The sequence below is a fragment of the Pseudopodoces humilis genome, chromosome 18 (genome assembly GCF_049639895.1).
Source record: "Pseudopodoces humilis isolate 2021_Gansu_Grassland_sample_001 chromosome 18, ASM4963989v1, whole genome shotgun sequence".
NCBI classification, from domain to species: domain Eukaryota; kingdom Metazoa; phylum Chordata; class Aves; order Passeriformes; family Paridae; genus Pseudopodoces; species Pseudopodoces humilis.
The window spans coordinates 14,499,605-14,521,334 of NC_142217.1; the positions used below are offsets into that span (position 1 = coordinate 14,499,605).

Genomic DNA, 21,730 nt, shown 5'->3' on the forward strand with positions numbered 1-21,730 from the left:
GGTGGTGAGCACCTGTGCTGTGCATCCCTTGATTCTCTTGGGATTTATTCCAAACTTGGAAACCCTCAGACCTCAACTAGACAGACCCTGAACTATCAGACAGGGATTTCCTCCAGCTGAGGATGGACAAAAGCCTCCTGGGTGGGGAAGGAAGGCCTTGCCCAGCCTCACCTGGGCTCCACACCCCACCACGGGCCCAGAGCCCACTTAAGCTCAGCCTGGCTGTGTTCTTCCTCTCCTGAGCTCAGCTGGAGATGTTCAGGTCTCCAGTGAAAGCAGCCTCACCTAGGACCCTCCCCTCACTCACCTGAGGAATGTGGCCTTTCCCCCAGCATGGTAAGATGTTATTTTGATTTTTTGGGTTTGTGACTTGTACTCTGAGTTTGCTGCAAATGCTGGGAGTGAGTGCCAGGGACAGCCCTGCCCCAGCCCTGTGTCCCCTGCCCGTGTCTGAGCACCACAGCTGCTGCCCTGCACTTTGGATAAGCTTTCCTCAGCTGCTCAGGCTTTGCACAGAGCTGTGACTACATCAGAAGCTCCATCCCTTCAGGAACTGATGTTTCTGGATGTGAACAAGCGCGGGACCTCGGTGGCCCCAGGAAACAATGTAATTCCCTTCTTGCCCACAGAGACCCATCCTTTCCTATCTGCTGCTGAACATTTTTCATTACAATATTCTTATGATGCTGTAGGACTGGAAACATCAGGAATATAAATCAGAAGCTGTCATTCACTGGCATCATGTGTATTTTACATTAATATATGCTTTCTGTTAAAATATCACGGATTCAGTTGTGAACCTTGGCTATTATCAGAAGCTTATTGCAATCATTTCTTTTCCTTTTTATTTATGCACATGAAATGCTTTGTTTGGTGATGAAGTGGCTTCTGGCTGAAGGGATCAGGATGTTTGGGGAGTCACAGCCTGCGTGGCCTCTGTGCTCTGACTTAGCAATTTTGTTGCCTCTGCTTCCCTGGGTTTTACCTCTTTTGCAGCTGGTGAAGGGAGGGAGCACAGAAATCACCTCCTTTACTTCACTTTAATGGCAAATAAGAGACTGCAGTCTTGTCCTTAGACTAAAAATCTAGGCAGAAAAAAAAAAAAATAATATAAATGGTGCCTGTAATTCTGGAAGGATTTGAGGATTTCTCTGGTGAGAGCGAGGAGTCCTCTCCTGCCACCTCCAGCATCTGTCACCTGTGAAATGCTGCTGAGAAAAGGCACAGAGAGGGACAGGCCTTGTTATTCTGGGCTGGCTGGTAGGAATCAGAAGGGAGGTGAGTAACCAAGTGATGTTTTTCATCTCTGTGAGCCTCCAGCTGCGTGCCATTTCCTATTATCCAGGCACATCCATGCGGACATGCAGCCCCGCCAGGCTGAGAGTCTGCTCACCCAGGTGGGCACGGGGGGGAAAGGAGAGCAAGACTCTGTCCTTGAGCCCTCCTTACTGCAGAACCTCGTCCTTGAGGTGGGAGAGCAAAACTTTGTCCTTGGGGGTCTCTGGGCTGCTGGGCCAGGCGTCACTCCAGCGTTTTGGGAGCGCTGTGCAGGGGCAGATTTGCTGCAGAGCCTTTCCTCCCCTGATGCTTCAGCTCAGGTCTGTGGGCAATTAACTGAATTCCAGGCAGACAGGCCTGGGCATCCTGCAGGGCATGAGCAAGGATGCTCTGTTTCTCAGAAGGGTTGTTCAGGGCCAGAGTGATCCCTTGGCTGCAGTAAAAGCTGTTAAACCCACACAGCTCCCTGATCCCAGACTGACCACACGGGCTACGATGGGCACAGGGGTGGGGGAGTCACCCAGTGCACTCATCAGCATTTGCTGGCCAATAGGAAGGTGGAGGAAGAGGTTTAAATGATGCTCTTCTCCCAAAATTTCTGGATTAGGTGCTGGATCTGGGCTTCATAAACATTGCAGGAAGATCTGCTGATCGGATATGAAAAATAGATTAGGTGTTTTTTTCTATAAGCTTCATTTATACTCATTAGAGTGCTGCAAGTAATAATACCAGGAAATAGATTTGCAGGCAGAAGTATGATTTTTAAGTTAAGGATGTTCATTTAATTTCAGCTCTTGTCTCCTAGATGTGCCTCCTCCTAATGCTCTAAATAGCTCTTCTGCCTCTTTGATGTTTACACCCTTCAAATGCATAAAGACAGTTCTCTACAATTCCTCATTTTGCCAAGCAATACATACTTAGTGCTTTTCATCTCTCTCCATAAATCAATCCCTTTCCTCCAACAGGAGCTAGAATAGGATTTTTTTCCCTTATTAGATTTGTACTGAGAATTTCTTTTTTCAGAAACAGATAAATGATACAAGGTTTTTTCATGACAAAGCATCCTATCATATATTATTAGCAAACACTTCCACAGCAGAACAGGAATAAAAATAGAAAGTGGGCTATAAAAAAAGAATGTATAGCAGGATAACATTTAATCTCACAGTGTGGTACTGAAAGTGGAGCATTTCCTTCACATTTCTTTGCAGATCTTGAAGGAAAGATCCAGGAGGCCTCCTCAGAAATGCTTGGCATCTTTTACTTAAGATTTTTGTTAAATTCTGTGTGATCTTTGACACAGAGTTAATGAATTTTCTCCTTATTCAAAAAGCCCACCCGCTGCCTGTGGTGTGTTTGAAGCTTCAGATCCTTTCTCCTGGCTCAGCTGCTGCTTCCTCTTCCCAGCATCTCAGCGTTGGTTGTGCCCACTCTGTTCCACAAAGCTTTAGTTGAGAAACCACCTGAATGGTAAAAAAAATCTCAGATCCTGCTTATCCCAAAACCAGAATTTTTTTATTTACTGATTTTCGGTGGGAGCCATCAACCTTGAGCATTTTGGGGTTTCTCAGCTGGCAGGCCAGGCTAAGAGGTCCATGATGTGCAGTCCAGATTGCTCCCTCTGCCAGACCCTCCCTGGGACTGAGATGGTGGCTGCACTTCAGGCCTGAAGTGAGGTGAGGTTTCCTATGGAAAACAGCCCCTCTCACATTTCCCAGATTTCTGAAAGCAATTTTGGCTGAAGTCCAGCAACCCCTACAAAAAAAAAAGGATTCAAAATGAAATTTCAAGTGAAAGGTGAATACTCAAATGGACGAATTCAGCAGATTTTTGTCAGGGAGGGCTCAGGGCTTTGGGGATGAGGCTGCCCAGGGATGGAAGCACGTGTGGATCTCACTCAGACACATGTCCAGCCAAGAGCTGGATTCTTCCCTGCACTGCTCTTTCAGCTGTGAGCCGGAGCAGCGAGGGGAGGCTGATCCATGGGTTTGTTTTCCTTCCTTGTGGCTCCAGGGGTGATCTGGAGAACAGGAGCGTTCCCCTGGGGCAGAGCAGCCCAGCAGGACCAGCTGCAGGTGCTCAAACCCCACCTGGGAGCCAGCTCAGAGGTGGGCAAGAGACAAGAAGGTTTAAACCTCCAACGTTTTGGTGATTATATAATGAACGTGGCAAATAATGATCTGTGCAGCTGTGGTGTGCGCTCAGGGAGGGAGCCTGGACGGAGCTTCTAACTCCTTACAAAGGAGCAGGTGCTGCAAAGGAAACCAATATCTGAAACTTTTAGCAAAACTCCAAAAATCTTCTCTGGAGCTGCTGCCAGCAAGCAGAGAAAAGGCAGAAAACCCAACACAGAGCCAACGTGGCTTTACAATAAACAAACCCAAGCGGTGCCAGGAGTTGCTGCGTGCTGGGGTTTGTGATGGTGCAATTTAATTTCTCATTGTTCTCGCTGTCCTTAGAGCAGGGTCAGCACAGCAGAGGGTCTGAGCACTTCCCTGGGGCTGCCTGGACACCCTGGCAGGTCCCTGCCTCTGGAAGCTCTCCATTCTTGCTGCAGAAACTTCGTTGCTGCCACCTTGGGGCCTGCTGGGTCCCTGAGAAGATTTATACTCTGGTGTTTTTTGAAGTTTGGCTTTTGCTAGTTTAAAACAGCCTTTGAATGCGTTTTGCTCTTGGTGGTGGTTACAGAATCACAGATTGGTTAGGCTGGAAAAGATCTCTAAGATCAAGCCCACCACTGAACCATGTTCCCAAGTGCCACATCTACACAGTGTTTAAACATTTCCAAGGATGGTGACTCCACCACTTCCCTGAGCAGCCTGATCCAATGGTTAACAACCCTTTTCATGGAGACATTTTCCCTAATATCCAACCTAAACCTCCTCTGGAGCAACTTGATGCTGTTTTCTCTTGACCTACCACTTGTTACCTGGGAGAAGGAACATCAGTCACTAAACATGGTCCCTCTCAGCCAACCCAAATTTTCAAGGTCAGCTTTTTAAACTGGAAGGCCAGTGTTCCAAAAATTCATGGTACTCTTTTGCCCCATTTTAATTGTCTTTCTGATATGTGCTTGAATGTTTCTGTCCCTCCACAGGGAGCCTGAGAACTACTAGGTTCTGCTATTGCTCCTGGAAACAGATTTCTGAAACTGCTCCTACTGTTGTGTGGAGGTTCAGCACAGCAAGGAACTGGTGGTGGGAAGGTTTCTTAAATTCAGTTTGTGGGTTATTGAAGAGCCCAAACTGACCAATTTTATATAAGTCACCTCAAAAAAAAAAAAACCCAACCCTGAAGATGGCAGTGGTTTTGGTGTTTAGATGAGCATTTTGGTGGTACAGAGGGTAAATGTTCCATGCCATGGCCTGGACTCCAAGCTCATCACCTCAGACACTCCCAGCTGGATTTGGAGAGTCTGTCCAAAGGTTAAGAAATCCTTCTGCCCTTTGGGTGTGTGGATATGCACACAAATATAAATACATATATCTACACGTGGCTCTCTGCTTGCTGCAAATTCTGTTCCTCAGAGCAACACTTATTCTGTGAACTCCCTGAAGATAAGGCTGTCTTGCTGAGTGTTTCCAACACTCCTAACCCTCCTGGGCTTTCAATTCCCGGCTGGCTTTTAATGTAATGTAAAGATTAGAAATGATATCTTCCATTAAAACTTTATTAGGTGGCTCTTCCACTTAGGAGAGTGGTTTCACTTCCTCCCGGCCGAATGAATTCCAGACACTGAAAGCTAGACATGAAAATGCAGGAGGGGAAGGAGAAAGCCACTTGAAGATTGAAAAGGTGAGGAAAAATGAGGGTAGATTGTTCAGTGGCCCGTGTGAGACACCTGTAGCCCTGGGCCAGAGCTGTGCTGGGCACAGGAGTGTGACAGCCAGAGTGGGAAATGCTCCCCTTCTTGGCAAGGAGCAGCTCCACATGCATTTTTCCCACTTGTGCATCCTACAGATCTCCACTGGAGCTGCTGCAATCCCTGGGAGCAGCAGGCTCTGCTGAGTCCCCTGGATGTGGCTCAGGCTGCTGCTGGGGTGATTGATGTGTGGTTACCCCCAAGAACAGCCTGAGTGGCAGCAGCTGACCTTCCTCGGAGCATCTGTACCACTCCTCGCCTTCCCGCTGGCTTTTGCTGTGACCTTTGGATGCTGATTGATCCCAGATTAGTGCTTGTTAACAATAAATAGCCTAAAATTAGGATACAAGTAGACAAGTCCTGAAAAGGTTAGACAAGCTCGTGGCGAGTTAGTGTAAGACTGTGCTGGCCATGCTGGGGGTTGCCTTTGTGCTCTGTTTTCCAAAAGTCTTTTCCATTTTTGCTACCTCCAGTTTCAAAGCAAAACCAGCTGGATGGCCCCAGGGTGGGGGAGCTGGGGTGTGTCCCCTCAGCTGGGCTGCACAAACATCTGACACAGCCCAGGAGATGAAGTGTAGCTTATTTTCCTGGGCTCTCCGTGCTGTGTGGATGGGATCAGTATTTTGCCAAGTGAAGATGGGTAAATGCATCCAGCTGTGCTGGACTGGCTTCAGTTCATAAGTGGCAGGCAAGGTTTTTCATTTTCCCTTGAGCAGTTATAGTGTCTTCCCCTCTCCATTTGCAAACTTGTGGCTGCACAGGTACCTCAGAGTGGGTTTATTTATAATATATATGAATGATATGGAAACTGCAGGCCTTGGAACAAGGTACTTTTGTATCCAGGCATTGCACCCAGCCATGCAGGGAAGCCCATGGAGAACATCTCTGATCATCAGCTACGAAATGGTTAAATTAAAATTTAATTTCAAATCATCAAAGGTATGTTGAGCGTATTTGCAACATTTTCATGAACAAAACAAAGCAAAGGAAACCTTGGAGGGGAAATTTATCTGTGTCATGGGTGATACAAAGCTGCATCAGTACCTATAAAGTGCCCCAGCAATACAAGAGAACTGGAGTAATGAACAGAAATGCTCAGTTAGAGCTTTTTCCATATTTTACGTTAATCATTAGTTAGAGCTGAAATTAGCTTTAATTGATATTAAGAGTTGAAAAAATGAATCCTTTGGAGAATGAGTCTCTTTAACCTCTAATGATGCAGTAAATAAAATATCCTGTCAACATTTGTGCAATAGTAAGGGCTTTCAAAATTCCATATCTCTGTGGTGAGCAATTCGATACATCCAATTCTCTCCATTACAGCAGAGAAAAGTGATGTGGTTGCATAAATTCAGCTACAGGTTTTCCATGTTTCCAATCTATCTGGTAATTCCCCACGCTGGCTTGTGATTTCTGCCAGGGAGATGGAGGGAGGAAGAAGGGACTGAGATCAATCCCAGTCCTGCTTGTGCTGCCTTTTCCACTTGTGTTCCTTGACTTGCAGGCTCCTGGTGCCACAGAAACTGTGCCTTGGTAGGGGTAAAAGGAGCAACGCTGCCTGTTCTTCCTTTCAGGTGAAATATGCCTGGAAATGTTTCATTTTTCACTTCAAAGGCACAGCAGAATTGCAAAGGACTTCAATACTTTAGGGACACTTAGTTTGCTAATAGTCAGACCATTCTTCTCTCTGTCAGGGCTCAGCCTGGTGTTGAAATACCTCATAAGTGATTTGGTGAAGCACAGGAAACTCTCCCTCACTGTAAGCAGGAAACCTGTTTTTCATAACTTCCATTTGGTGACTGCAATCAACTGGAAGCATTGCATCATCTGGGCGAGCTAGGAGTGAGGGGGGCTCTGCTGTAGTTAACTGGGAAACAGAAAAACAAACCTCCCCACTTCAAACCACCCTTTGTCTTTCACCAGGACTGATGGAGTAACAGTTCTCATCCCATGGGGTACAAAACTCCTGTGGAAGGGTATTTTCTGTGCTAAAGGGAGTATATTTCTGTATATTTACAGAGGTTCCTGAGTGATGCTGGTGTTTCCCTGGGTGTGATTCCGTTCCACTGCAGTGATGTGAAAATAACTTCTCTGAGACAAGGCTGTAAAGCCTTTAAGAAAACTGTATGTGATTTAAAATGATGATGAAACAACAATTTTCTTCTTTTTTCCTTACTTGGGCTTTGGGAGGACTTGGGTGAGGAAGAGAAACAGAAGAGTGACTACAATTAACTTCTACCTTACACTCTTTTCTTTCCTCTGATGAGACCCAGCTGTTTTGTGACAATTCAATGTCCCAGGCTTGCCAAGGATGTGTAGAAATGGTGCCCAAGCACCTCCCCAGGGCAGTGATGGAATCTCCATCCCTGGAAGTGTTCAAAGGAAGTGTTTGTGGCACTTGGGGACATGGTTTATATGACTCAGTGGTGGTGGCTTAACAGCTGGATTTGATGATCTTAGAGGCCTTTTCCAACCATAAAGATACTGTGATTTTATGAATCAGCAAGGAGTCCAGATAAAATAAATGTTTTATCAGCAAAAAACCATTCAAGAGGTGAGTTAAGCAGTGCTATGCCTGATTTAAAGTGGAAACAGCCAAACCAGTGAAACCTGAGGGATGCCCAGGACCAGCAGACTCCAGTCACTTCTCAGGGGTGACCAGCAAAGCACTGGGAAGGGCTGGGGGATGATGGAGGCAGCCCTTAAAAGCAGAGTAATTTTATGGAGTTGAGACATGGAGGATCTAATTTTCCTCTAGAAGACTCATTACCATGATTTTGTTACACATTATTTATGGGCTGTTATGATAGTCCTGGCAGGTCATAATTGGCTGAAGCCGGAAAATTAGTCACATTTTTCACATTTGGAAGAATAATCTGTACAGTTGCACTTAATGACTTCATTCCTGGAGAGCCCCATGCAGGGAAGGGACTGCCTGGCCTGGGGTGTGGCTGGATTAACCCTTTGTGCTTCTGGGCACACTGCAAAAGCACCTGGGTTTGTTCATCAGGTGCCAAAAGGACCTTTCATAACCTCAAAGCAGCTCTTTGGCATGTAAGTGGTTTCCTGCTTTGATGATATCTTCCTCTTTCTGTCCCTCTCCTCCAGCCTGAGTTAGTTTTGCCTGGCACCAGATTTTCTACAGAAAAATGACTTTTTCAAACTGATTTCTCCATGTTTTGCATTCTCCCCATCAGAGCCACTGCAGCATCACAGTCAGTGAGAGAGGCCCAGCTCTCCCAGGGATGGTTTCTAACCCCTGGAAAGAGATGGGCAGCAGACTAAACCGGGGCAGGGCCTCGTTGGCAGCACTCCTCAGAGCCTTGCTGGGTACACAGCACAACCCAAATGGTCCATCACAGATGATGGATCAGAAGGGAGCACTATAATTGTTTTATCTGCCTTTTGGGACAGTACAAGCTGCTGACTCTTGAATTAGAGCCTGGTGAATGTTGCTGTATCTTCCAGAAAAATGGACAGCTTTGATTTGGGGATTTCCTTTGATGAGGAATCCACTCCCAAACCCCTGAATATTCACTGGTAAAGAATGGATCTGAATTGTTGAATAAACTTGTGCTATGTGGGATTGCAGCATTTGGATCATGTTGCAGTTTTGTCTGCTGGACTGAAGAGAAAAGCATGTTGCCACAGGAGAAAATTGCAGACCATGATCCAGCAAATAGTGCCTTGGAATGAAGGGTGCCAGGAGAAAGTTAAGGGATGACTTGATTTGATTTGCAGCTCTTGTAGAAACCTTTCCCATTTCACTAATATCTGTTTTGGCTGGTAGGTGTCAAGAGCAGCTCAATTTACTGGGGGGAACTGGGCTATTAAACTCAGACCTGGGAGAACCTCCCAGCTGCTTTTTGATATTCCCTGTTTAAATGGTCAGGGATGGCACGAGCCTTTGGGTCAGAGCATCCTGTTGGTGACAGGAGCAGCTCAAAGCACCTAAAACCCCACCACAAGCACTGACTAAACCCCATCCATGGCTCTGGGAGGAAAGGCTCGGCTCCAGGCTGTGTGCAGACCATTCCTCCAGGAGCACTGGCTCTCCTGCAGGGCTGTCCTCTCCTCCTGGGAGCTGCTGCTCTCTCTCATCCATCCTCTGTCACTCCAGCATGGGAAAGGCTTGGCCAGTGCTGAACTGAAGGCAACCTCTTAATCAAAGTAAGAGGTGGGAGCTGGAGTGTTTGTAAAATACCGTACAAATGGGAGGGTTTGATGGCGTTAAATGAAGGATCAGATTCATTAAATTAAGTGGAAAGCAATGTACATGGATAATTTCAAGGGTTGAGGCTGAATACGGGTTTTAAATAGGAAGTGATCAGCCGCTATACACAACACAGAGCAGCTCTCAAACATTTTTAATGACAGTATTTGTACACACTTTAGTTTAATTAACACATGGCACAGGAGAGGGTTGGTAACTAGGATGTGTAGTCTCACACCAGTCGTCTCAATTAGAACACATGAAATTTCAAGCATGGATACACCCAGAAGAACAGCACCCGTCCCTGCCCGGTGAGGTCTGGCAGTCTGAATTTCCATCACACCTTGTTTTTCTCGGATGTGGCAGTAATTCCTTCCCTCCAGATGGAGAAGTCCCCTTAGAAGTGGATGATCAGCTTCTCATTTGGATTTATTTCTTGTTTTGCAATCAAAACTAAGGAGACTGTGTATTGTCACTGCCCAGTGATGCTCGTCACATTTCTGACAGCTATGTTTATTAGTAAATATGTAGAAATTGCTTCCAGAATTAACTGGAGCTGCTTTTCTGTGTCTGTACATGTAGAGGAGATTTCCTGTGATGTTGGTCCCTTTGTTAGCATGGCAGTCCCTGGATGCTGGGGGCCTGTGCCTGGGTTTCAGCTCCTGGCAGCCTCAGTGCTGGTCCGGGGCACCAACTTCAGAATAATTGGTTTCTCTGGTGTTAGGAGCCCCACTGAGCTCAGCTTCATTGGGATCTGCAACAGAGAGAGGGAAAACACGGGTGGAGATGGATCAGTTAAATATGCAGAGATGAGAGGTTCAGGCAGGACTGGATCTGAGCTGCCTGGAAGTGCCAAGCGCCTGGTGTTGGCACCCAGCCCGTGCCAGCCTCCAGGTGCCCCTCACCTGGGTCTCTTTGCAGGTCTGGAAGGTGAAATGCTGCAGCAGGGAGGTGATGGCGACTTTCAGAGTCAGGAGAGCAAACCTCATCCCAAGGCAGTTCCTGGGACCAGCCCCAAAGGGCAGGTACGTGTATGGGTCTATGGTCCCCTTGTTCTCCTTGCTGAACCTGGATGATGGATGGGGAAGAGAAATGAAGGCAGCAGAACCACAAAATCTTCTGCAGAAAAAGAGTTTTTTTCCTAAGAAAAACCCCAGAAATTGAGTGCTGTGACTGAGCCCTTGCCCAGGACAGTGTGGGGCCCCACTTGAGGGTTTGATTTTAATTCTGTCCATCCAGATTAGTAAAAGTTGGAAGCAAGGTGAAAATCCAGGTGACATCCTGTCCCACAGTGACAGATATTTCCTGTCTGTGGTATTTAGAGAGAGAAGAACCAGGAGCTGTTTTGGTTAGGAGCAGCCTATGGCTTCAGTTTCTCTGGGAATGAGAAGCAAATAAATATCAGTTACAAAAATAACCAGCTAGGGAAGGTTATCCTTGAAAACAAGGAGGGAAGGAGATTCTGGAAGGGTCAAGTCTGGCATATTTAGTAGAAGCTTGTATGAAGGGAACAGGTTCAACAAGGAGGATTATACAGAAGATGGCCAGCAGTTACAAAACCTCCATATTTGGCCCCTCTCAGGAAGCTTAAAACTGGGCACAAGATCCTGTGAGGTATCAGTGGTGTTCTCCCAAGAAGATTATGTTGTTTGAAACCCTGCTTTAAGCACAAAGCTCATTTTCTTCTCAAAATGACATTCCCACGAGCCTGCAATTTCTCATCCGCATTGTTTGTAAAAAGATAGGAAGAACACCATTAGGAAGCTAATCAGAGATTAATGCTTAATTACTGAGGAAAAAGCAGTGTGATATTTCTTCCCTTTCGTTAAGCTTTTTGTACCTTTCTGGCCTGAACTCATCTGGGCTGGGCCAGAACTCGGGGTCACGGTGCAGGATGTAGGGCGGGATTGTGACCACGACTCCTTTGGGAATGGTCACTCCATTTATCTCCACGTCTTTCTTGCAGGTTCTCTCAATCCTGCCCCCGAGGGGATACATCCTCAGAGTCTCGTTCACTGTCATGTCAAGGTATTCCAATTTCATGATTGCGTCGTACGTGAGAGGAGCCTGCAGGACAGCAGGAGGAAGGTCACCAGGTATGTTGGGTTGTCCTAAAATGACTGTGGGAACCAGAGTATCTGGCTCCCCACTGCCCCAGATTGGACCCAGACTCGCTGAAGGACAAAATGCAAGGTAGAAATTGAGAGATTGGTTTTGTTTTTTCACCCCTGAGTTATGGAAATGCCTGGAAATCCACATCCTCTTGTGCATGGGTGCAGAGTGTGGCAAATGGGTTTGAGCAGCTGGGGTGGCTGGAAGGTTCCGAAAGGAAAATCACTGCAGGGCTGAGTTGTGTCAGTGTGTGATCCCCAGAGCTCTTGGGCAATCCACGGTGTTTAGGAGCTGAAGATTTCTCGTTGCCCTGAGTGAACCAGGGGGGCAGCAGGGTCAGGGAGTGCTCCCCATCACTCAGGGTCCCCCTTACCTTGTTGGGCAGGACAGTGTCAATCTCCTGCAGCACCTTTTCCTGCACATCAGGGTGCAGGGCCAGCTCGTAGGCCAGGTAACCCAGGCTGTTGCTGGTGGGCTCATAGCCAGCAAAAATAAAGATGAATGCCTGGGCCAGGACCTCTGTGTCAGTCAGGGCTGTGGGGAGAAGGGAAAAGCAGTGTTGGCTGATGGTCTCAGCAAGGATCAGGCACCAGGAGGTGGTGTCGAGGCAGGTTTGTTGACACTGTGTTCTGAGAATGTTTTTATAACTGCCCTACCTGCCTGAAAAAATCCATTTTATAGAGGAGGCAGGTGATTTCCTGAGTATAAATACTGACATGGCAGTCCTGCTCTCTGGACAGGGATCTTAGCCCTGGTGCTGGCACCAGGAGACAGAGTTCCATCTAAAGCTGGTGAGTGAAGGTGATGGTGACACAAACACCTCCCACAGCCCCCGTGCCCATGCTGAGGATTTGGGTGTTGTTACCTTTATTTGAGTGATTTGCTTCTTTGTTCCCCTGGCTGTCTGAGCGCTGGGACTCGATCATCAGCTGCAGGAAGTCCACCCTGCCCTGAGAGGGAAAGCAGGAGAGTCTCTTTGGTGACAGGTTCCTTGGAGGGCTCAGATAAGCAGATTTCACAGCCTAAGTGCAATTTTTAGACTGAGAGCATCCCCAAAATGCACATCACTTCCTTACTGAAAAACATAAGGGTTGTTTTTATTTTTGAAACCTGTCTGTCCTATCCATTGAGCCACTGAGTGGGAGAGCAGTGTTTTGAATGCAAGGGATCCAAACTCTAAAAGGCGGAATTTTGTCAGGAAGCAGCTGCAGATTTTGCAAAGCGAGTGGGGAAGGCAAAACCCTAAAGGTGATTTTGCTGTTCATGTGCTGCTTACTCTGCACTCTCCCATCCTCTGCCTAATCTTCTTCAGGGAGTCTCTCACTCTCTCATTACAAGTGCTGCAGACTGAGGCTTAGTCCAATTCTGCTGAGCCTTTCTCTGGATTTAGCTTCAGATCACGGATGTACAAAGTCCCCCTGACTCTCTGCCAGGACGGGTCAGGTGGGGCTTTTCTGACAGTATTAAAATGAAGTGTTTACACTTGAGTAGGCTCAGGGTTTTGTTGAGTCATAGTACTTTGGCTTCACCTTTGATATCATCACCCTAATTATATCTCACTTCAGTGTACTTTCTGCCACAATTGCTCTCAAATTCCCACTCACCTTGTGAGCCTCCTTTTCACGTTCCTGCTTAATTTTGGCAATGGATCTCATGAAAAAATCGACGGCATCTTTGGGGAAGATATTTACGTTCATCTTGGCCATGACAGGAATAAGGAATGGGAAAATAACTAAAAAAACAAATAGAAAATTGCACTCTGTAAATATCTTCATAACAGATAGCTGTGGGTGCTCCTGGGAAATTATTTCCTTTTTTAATTTCTTTACCTGAGAAAAGCATGGACTTTGCCTTTTTTCCTCTGTTTCATTCCCTTGGAATAGTTTTTGTGTCAAATGGGCACAACCAAGCTGGGTGTAATCATTCACTTAAGAGAAGACCAAGGCATATTCCACCTCCTGTTTCTAAGGCTCTGTTTTCTAAGGACAGGTTACTTCTGGACACAGAAGTAACTCAGAAGAGAAATATTGAAAATTCTGAGCTCTTTGTTCAGGCTGAGCTGTTCACTGCCTTGCTGTGATCATGCAAACATTTTCAAGTCCCTTTCAAAGCATTTCCTTCCTCACAGAAACTGGGTCTTGATATTCTGTATAGATTGATGAAATCTACAGCACCAGAACCTCCTCTATGCACAGATCCAAACTTTCCTTGGGTTTCAGCAAAGTATCTAACCTTAATTTAAGGTCCACTGCTGCTAAGCTATTTCACTGGAGGAAATTGTATCTAATTACAGTCCCCACTCAGCACTCCTTCCCAGAAAATGGATTTCAGATAGCAGCACTCTCCTCAAGCCTCACTTGCTTTTCAATCTTTGAATAATTTCCCAGCACCTAATTGGCAATTTCTGGGTGGTTCATAAGTTTATTGCACTGTGGATGCCAAAGGTGGAGGAAGCTTTTACCCATCTTGTCCCCAGGGTTTCAGCATGAGGCTCACAATGAGGAAATGATGGGACAAGGGCAGTAGGACTTCACTCCTAGCAAGGGAAGTTATCCAAGCAAAACCTGGAGTCACTTACATGACAAGATGAAGATTGGGTCAAAAAAGTCAAACTTGACCAGTTTCTTCATCTCCCTGACAAAGGGGTCCTTGGGGTTGTTCATGGAGTCAATGTTCACCCCAAAGGAAGTGCTGGTGACCACGTCCATGCTGTAGCTCCCAAAGATGCTGAGGGAAAGTGGGAAAAAATAGACTGTGATTAAATATTTGGACTGAGTGAATGTATCTCTTCCTCATGTCTACGTGACATTCAAATATAAAGTCTCATAAGACATCCTGCCTTAGGTTTGAAAAGAAAATTGGCTTTGTGGTACTGAGCAGCACCTACAGAGAAGGGGGTAGATTTTTAGAGAGCTTTTTTTTCCAGCCTGCACAGGCTTTGAGATCAGACAGCTTTTCCAAGGGTTTTACAACAACATGGAACAGGTCAGTGGAAGGACAGCAGGTGGAACTTAGCCTGGTAACCTCTTAAGGAGGGGTGGCAGCACACCTTGCCTCAAACAAGCCCTGGGAGTGGTCCAGTTCCACCCAGCACAGCCCCCTGGTCCAAGCTGTCCAAGCTCCCCTTGCAGGGTTTTGGTTCAAGGGAAGCTCTGCAGGTTTGTGGTTCCTGGTGTGCAGCTGCCCCTGCTGCATTTCTGCTTTGCAATTGGGGGTGCAATACACAGAGTTTTGTCCAGAGCCAAATGGAAGGCACAGATGAGGCAGAAACACTCAGGGCCACCCTACAGCCTCATTCCCCCAGCAGTGGGGCATGTGAGGGATGAGCATCCCTCAGTTCTGTGTGGGACAGAGAGGTCAGCAGCCTCCATGGCCTGGGGAAGGAGAAGGTGCTGCACAGAGATCCCGAGTGTATGCAGGAGAAACTGGGTTTTCCTGCCAGGCTTGGAGTTATCTTAGATCTGTGGATTCACAAAGCTGTGCTGGAGCTTTTTCCTTCCTATCTACCTCTGGGAAGTTTTCTAACATCCAAATTAAATTTCCCCCTTTTAAATTTCCAGTCAGGCTTTCAGCAAGTCCCATTCCTCCTTTCAGAGCCCTGGCTGACCCAGGGAAAGATCTGCATTGCTGGTAGCCAGTGAACCACAGCACTTTTAACAAGGTTTGCTCTGCCTGCTGCTCTTAGCAGTTACTTACTCCTTTACAGCTATTGAGCTGTCCTCTTTCACTTGCTTTTGAACATTCTTCACCAAAACTTCCCCATAGTGCTTCATTATAGGGAACATCTGTAACACAAACCAGGCATGGGTGCTTCAGTACAGTACATTTTATTCCTTTACACACGCTCATGAGGACTACAGGGAGTTTCACAAATATTTACAAATAAGATCTCTCTGCTCAGGTTTTATTTTACGGCTTTTCTGGTTTCAGTTAGGCATAAATTAAACAGGCCAGCTTAGCTGTCGGGCTCTGACTAAAGAAATCAGACCCCTGTGATAATCTCAGCCTGAAAACAGTGCTTGCTGACTCGGGTTTAGTCTGTACCTGCCCCTCTGGTTTACCTCCTTTAGTTTCCCACTGGTGAAGGTTGGAGAGAGCACAGTACGGAGCCTTTTCCAATGTTCATCTTCAGCTAATGAGATGGCGTTGTTCAGCACCCCGGCCAGATCCGTGTGCTGCCGAGGAAAGGAGAAGGTGTTAACCCCAGAAAAGGGAGCAGCCTCCTTGCAGGGTGGGAATGTGGAGTGCCAGCCCCTGCCAGGGCTCTTCCAGGGGCAGAGCTGCTGGCAGCAGGCTGTGACCTGCCAAACAGCCTCTCTCAAGACACACATCCATGAATAATCCCCTTTCCCACACTAAAGCAGCTGTGAGGTGCCAGCCCCAGAACAAGTCTGATCAGCCCAACACCTGTGTGGTACCCACCACCTCCCATCCCTGCATCCCAGCTGCTGTGCACCCTTACACAGATTCCTGCACGCTCACACAGACCCAAATCCATCCAAAGATACATAAATACACAGATAGGTGTGAGAACAGACTTTGTCTGCTCCCTCTGCAGCCCGTGTGTGCAGTCCAGGCTGTAAGGCAGGGGAACAGTGACATGCAGTGGTCATGTTCAGCAATCCCTATAGTGCAGCCAGTTGTTCCCAAAGGATGCTTGGCGTGCCAGTCTCCTCCTGCACTTTTCCTGGACTCTGTGGTGGGTGACAGCACTTCTGCCCTTACCCTGCGGTTGGTGAAGGTGCTGTAACAGTCCTTAACCAGCACGGATTTGATGATCTGGGGGTCTGTGACAGCCAGCGTGGGTTGTCTGCCATCGTAAATCCTGGTGGGGGGAGAAGAGGAGGCAGGTAAATAACCCCAGATAATTGAAGTGTAAGGCTTGGCTGGTGCCCATGAGACAAAATGTGTTGAACAAATGTTCTTCCATCACCAGCCTTGTTGCTCTGTTGTCTGAATACAGGCATGTAGAAAGTAGAGATGGAAAAGGACTCCCAGACCTTTTCCCACCTGGTTTTGCAAATGATAAAGGGGGATAAACACCTTCCAAAGTCACTGGGAAATGAGCAAGGCTCAGTTGCTCAGAGGACCAGATACTAAATGAAGCGTCTTCACTTCCTCCCCTGACTCTCTGTGTTTTTCCAGGCACTTAAACACATTACAGTATTAGGAGGAAACTTGTTCGACCCCTTTCAGGCTCTTGAGTTGGGTGTCTGGAGACTTGGGCTGACAGCACTGAGACATCCTTGGAGATGAAGCTCAGTCCTTGTTTTTGTCTTTTCAAGCTGGCAGCTCTGAATGCTTTCCTGGAACAGATGTAGATTAAGCTGATTTGTGCTCTCTACCCATTTGGGCTAAGATATATTTTCCAGACTCCATTTTTTAAAGCTGCTGTAGGGACCAGTGGATGCATCATACAGGATATGCAAGGTAGTAGCCTAAGTTATAACAGCAGTGATAAAAGCTATGGGAGGAGGTGTCTAGAACAGAGCAGCCATACCTGCAGCAGCTTCTGCTGCAGCAGGCAGGGATCAGCAGAACTAGGAATTCCTTGGATCAGCTCCAAAGGGAGTCACATTCCTGTGCTGTTGGTAAACCAGAGGAACCCAACCTCCCAGTTCCAGATCCTGCTTAAGTCAATAGTTCTGCTGATGATTTTGTTAGGGGCAGGTCAGAGCCTTTTGTTCCAAGATTTAAACTGCTTTTCACAGTATTGGCCAAAATAGTTTCTGCATGATGTGGCAGTGACACAGCTCTGCATCACCAGGCTCCAACGTAAGCCACCAGCAGCACCTTGCCCCTGTTCTCGTCCTGCTGGGACTGTCAGGGCTGCAGGTGGAGAAAAGGGAGCTTTCCTAATGAATATCTTCTCCCCTTTATACAGATTCTAGTTTTATTCTCAGAGAAGATCAGTGGTTCATACTCACCCCCAGATTTTCCCGTATTTCTTGAAACATTCACTGTCAAATTCCAGGAAACCCTGTGGCAAGCAATTTAAAAATTGTCATGGACTATGCTGGATTCAAAGAGACCCACAAGGACCATCCAAGTCCAACTCCTAGCTGTGCACAGGGCAGCCCCAAAAATCCCACCACGTGTCTGAGAGTGTTGTCCAAATGCTCCTTGAGCTCTGGCAGTGTTGGTGCTGAATTATCTGAGAGAGGATGCAGTGGAGGGGATGATTCTGGAGATGGTGGGTGGGGAGAAACAGCTCTAAACTGATGTTCAGAGCTGCTTTAGGAGCGTTCCTACCCTCTGAAGCCACGAAGAGCATTAATGTGCACTGTGCTTTGAGTGAGCTGTTTGCCAGGGCGCTGGCAAAGGGCAGCTGGAAATCAGCCAGCCAGGAGTGCTCCTTTGGGGATGCCCCTTGGTCTGTGCTGCTGAGCCTTATCCCACACTGGCCTTTGCACAAGCCCTGCGTGACAGAGGAGCTGGCATTTGGAGATAAGTTATCATCACTGTGTATCTGTTCAGCTGCAGCTGTGCCAGCAAAGGCAGCGGCTGCTGGAGCCAGGAGGGCTTCAGGCACTCACTTTGCGATATTCCAGGCATGTCCCGAAGAAAGGCAGAGGTCTTGGCCCAGGGATGCCCAGTTTCTTGAACAAACCAAATGGCCAGGTCCCATATCTGTGGGACAGAAAAGACAGCAGTGTTACATCACTGTGGCCTTGGGGCTGTAATCTGTAATCTCCTAAACCTGGAGACTGCAGCAACATCCCTTGGGAGATGAGGGGGAGGAGGTTGATCCAAGAAGTGGGAAAAAAGCAGTCCAAGTGAAAATTTCCCTGTAAAAAACTACTTAATAACCATGGTAAGGCTCACACAGAGCTTCAGAGAGAGCCTTTTGGTGTGAAAGCAATTGTTTCCACCAGAGCACCTGTGGAGACAGCATCTCCAGTCTTTAGCAAAAGTCCTGTGAGGAGCTCATTGCCTACCAAAGGAGAGACAGACAATGGAGCTGGAAGGAGGAACACCAAGCTTGCATGTTTTTATTGAAGAGAAATCAAAGCAATGCCAGAAATTATGTCCCAAGCAGGGCTTTTGTCAAACTGCACTTCAATTTCATTTATTGTTCTCCCTCCCTTAGTCCAGCATTAGCTCAGTGGAAGCCTTGTCTTGATGGTTTTCTCTTTAGATTTTATTGACAGCCTTGCAGATTTCTTTCCTCTGAAGCACCCTTCCTGGCAGCTCTAAAGTTATTGCCTCTACCTCGGGGCTTTCTCTTTCTCAACAAGAGCCTGGGCTGCAGCCCTTTGAAGCTCATCTTTGGCTGTGTTAAAAGAGCTCCTCAAAATATTTGGTTTTAGTTAGTAGCTGCAGCTTCCCAAGTGAGCAGTTCATTGCAGAAGGGATGTAAAATAGGGAAGTTTTGGCAGGGGGATGTTATCAGAGATCCTCTTCAGGCCACGAGGCAGCAGCTGCTCAGGCAGGATCCTGGGGATGCTTATTTGAAAAGCCAAAATCTAGGTTGAGACTTAGGAAGGGTCTCCCTTAAAATTAGCAATGGTTTTTGAGATTCTGGGGACACCAAATGTGATCAGTCCCCACCAGCTTCTGACAGAGCAAAAAAAGCAAATCCCACCTCATGGTCCAAAACTGGGTTTTCACCAAACAGGTGAAAAATGGGGAGCTGGGTGTGTTCAGGTGAAGAAAGGTTTCACAGAAATCAGTTTGTCAATGTTTAATCTTTTTTGTCAAAGGTTAATTCAGTACTAGGAATCAAACGTTTGCGGACTCTCATTTGTAATGTTTATAGGTAGCCAGGGCTGTGGGAGGACCAGGAAATGTCAGGCTGGGCTGGTTACAAAGCCCAGAAATGCTGTAGGAAAACAGGCTTAAACCTCTTGAAACATGGCCAGGAAAATGTAGTCTAACACTCCTACAACTAAAATGTGTGAGGGTTTTCTGCTGACTGAAAAGGAGCATTCAGCGTAAAGCCAAAGAATAATCATTACTTCTTCCTATCATGGATGTGAACCAGAAATTCCTGATATTCCCTCAGGTGTGAACTGGAACAGTGTTGCCCCAGGTGGACAAAAAGCATCTAAATAACTTCTCTGTGTCAATGGGCAATGAAATTTCTATTTTATCTCTGATATCAGAGCACAGAGATCTGGGTTTAGTCCCTTTTGCCACAACAGAATTTACAAGTGCCTTCAGAAGGTGCAAGTTTGGTAACCAGCAATTTTAGACAGCCACAGAGTTACTGAAATATGAGACTTTGGATCCAGATTCAGTATGGCTTTTTTGGTTTTGTTGTTTTGGTGCGGTTTGGGTTTGGTTTGGTTTTTGGGGCTTTTTTTTGTAAGAGTCAGCCCCAAACAGGCTTTTGAGTGATCCAAATCACAGGAACAGATTTGAAAAACACGCTAAACTAAAACTTTCTGAGCTTGCTGAGCTGCGTGGCTGGAGAGTTTCCAGGGCAGACAAATGGGCTGTGCTTGTGTGCACCACATCAATTGTTGGGGTTTGTGGCTGGCAAGGCTCTGCCTCTGCCTCAGGGCTTGTCAAAACTGCCCAGTTTGTCAGGGCAGTGCTCCCCTGCTGGAAACTCTGTCCCAGCAAAGGGGTTTTTACCAGCCCTGCTCTGCTGCAGTGCTGAATGGCACCAGCAAAGCCAAGGACAGCGTTTCCTCGCTAGCAGGGCTCCCCTGAAGCACAGGGTGTGCATTTCTGCTGTGGGATTTTGTCTGGAGAGCCAGCAGCAGGTGGCTGACATTGCTCTGTGCTCCACTCCATCCCCCAGCACGGGTGGCCATGAGGAGGGACATAGGATGGAAACCAAACCCTCTGCAAAGGACCTGTCCTGGTCCAGGTGCCCCTGAGGAGAATCTCAGCTGGGCACCACGGAGGAAGTCAGAAGGAGTAAAAACTGATCCTACAAATATTCTTTTCCTGGTGCCTTTCTGCTGCTCTCCACCTGTGCAGCAGGGTCATCTGCCTGCAGAGCAGCCTCAGCCAGGGAGGCACAGCTGGATGTCTGTGAAGAATAACCTGATGGATCAGGACCCTGACAGAAAGCAGCACCCTGATGGTAACCAGTACCTGGCATCATTATTGTTCAATTATTCCTTTGATCCTGAGCAGCAGTCTCATGACTGGATGGGAATACTCCAAACCTTGGGGCAAGATCACGCACCTATACAATCTTTAAAGTTCCCTGCTACATCCCAGAGCCCGGTTAGCTGCTGGAAAACTGGAAATCACAGCTACTCTTCAACAGATTAATTGAGTGAAAGTGAGCAATGGCAAGAAGCGAGAAATGGCAGGAGCAGAGAATAAATAAAGAATATTTTACTCACACTAGCAGGAGGGCCACGAAAAGAAGTGTAAGGGCCCATGTTTCTGTGGAGAACAAAGGCAGCAGGTTCATTTCAGTTCTTCTCTGGCTCGGAGTTCTGCCTTTAGGTGCTTGTCCCACGTCTGTAGGAAATGGGAGTGTTTCATACTGTGCAATCTTTTTTATCTAGTCATATGATTATGGGGCCCTCCCTTCTTCACAAAAGGAGGAGGAGGAGTGGAAGGCAAAGGTAGAAAAGTCTGCTAATCTGAAAAACACCATTCATGTGATAGACAAGTGCCTCGCTGGACTGTCTAAAGTTTAAGTTATTTAATGCATGTGTTACCAAACATTTCAGCTGGTTTCCCTGTTGTAAGTAATAACTGCTTTGACTCATGCCCCTGGGCTCCTACACCAAACCAAATAAAAACAGGTTACAATGAAAAGGTAAATCCCAAAGCAGGTGTCAGGGTTGGTTTACAAAAGGGAAAGAGAAGGGAAAAGGTTATTCACATATTGTATGACAAGAGCTTTTCTGGCAGATGAATCAATTTTGACAGAATTTAAGATTTTGTTTGAAATATCTCTCTTTCAGAGAGATATTGTGAGGAGATGTTGTGAAGTGCGAGCGCTGCCTGCGGTGAGTCAGGAGCAGCTCCCAGCTCAGGCAGGAATTTGTCCCCTCTGAAGGCTGTAGAAGTCCAGTCCACTTGTTTGCTGGCCTGTGGCCAGGTGTTTTGTAAGAGAAATGCTGTCACTCCACATCTGAAAGCAGTTAAAGTGCCACCTTTTCCAAAGCACCACTCGTGGCTCCTTAGTAAAACCCATGCCCACCCTTCTGCAGCAGCTGGGGAAAAGGCACAAGAAAGGGAAAACACAGATTTTGTACAGGCTCTCCTGTAAGGATGGTGCTGAAAAGCAAGAGCAGGTGTGAATGTGCTGAGAGGAGATCATGATGTGGAGAAAACGGAGCTCTTTGGAT

General features: G+C 46.9%; 1 protein-coding gene and 1 long non-coding RNA gene across 2 annotated transcripts; one reads left to right on the forward strand and one right to left on the reverse strand.

Moving 5' to 3' along the window:
* Positions 1 to 249: 249 nt before the first annotated feature.
* LOC148182937 (uncharacterized) lies at positions 250 to 6,908 on the forward strand. The gene is made up of 5 exons (XR_015774121.1): positions 250 to 336; positions 4,955 to 5,073; positions 5,239 to 5,508; positions 5,984 to 6,079; positions 6,645 to 6,908. It is a non-coding gene; the product is annotated as an uncharacterized LOC148182937 (long non-coding RNA).
* Positions 6,909 to 9,490: 2,582 nt separating this feature from the next.
* Positions 9,491 to 20,896, reverse strand: LOC102105300 (cytochrome P450 3A9-like). The gene is made up of 13 exons (XM_005523013.3): positions 20,771 to 20,896; positions 18,002 to 18,095; positions 17,393 to 17,445; positions 16,191 to 16,290; positions 15,527 to 15,640; positions 15,162 to 15,250; positions 14,044 to 14,192; positions 13,070 to 13,197; positions 12,331 to 12,415; positions 11,839 to 11,999; positions 11,194 to 11,420; positions 10,259 to 10,421; positions 9,491 to 10,107 (listed from the first exon to the last, which is right to left on the reverse strand). Exons 1-13 carry the CDS (start codon positions 20,839 to 20,841, stop codon positions 10,009 to 10,011), a joined length of 1,533 nt encoding a protein of 510 aa, XP_005523070.1. The 5' UTR covers positions 20,842 to 20,896; the 3' UTR covers positions 9,491 to 10,008.
* Between the last annotated feature and the right edge of the window lie 834 nt (positions 20,897 to 21,730).

What these genes read in the sequence shown, in the direction of transcription:
- LOC102105300 (XM_005523013.3), bottom strand. Translation starts at nt 20,841, where the DNA reads ATGAACCTGCTGCCTTTGTTCTCCACAGAAACATGGGCCCTTACACTT. An exon ending in GCACCTTCACCAACCGCAGG is followed by an intron (nt 15,641 to 16,190) that starts GTAAGGGCAGAA and finishes TTTCCTCGGCAG; the next exon opens with CACACGGATCTGGCCGGGGT. An exon ending in CCCAATCTTCATCTTGTCAT is followed by an intron (nt 13,198 to 14,043) that starts GTAAGTGACTCC and finishes TTGTTTTTTTAG; the next exon opens with TTATTTTCCCATTCCTTATT.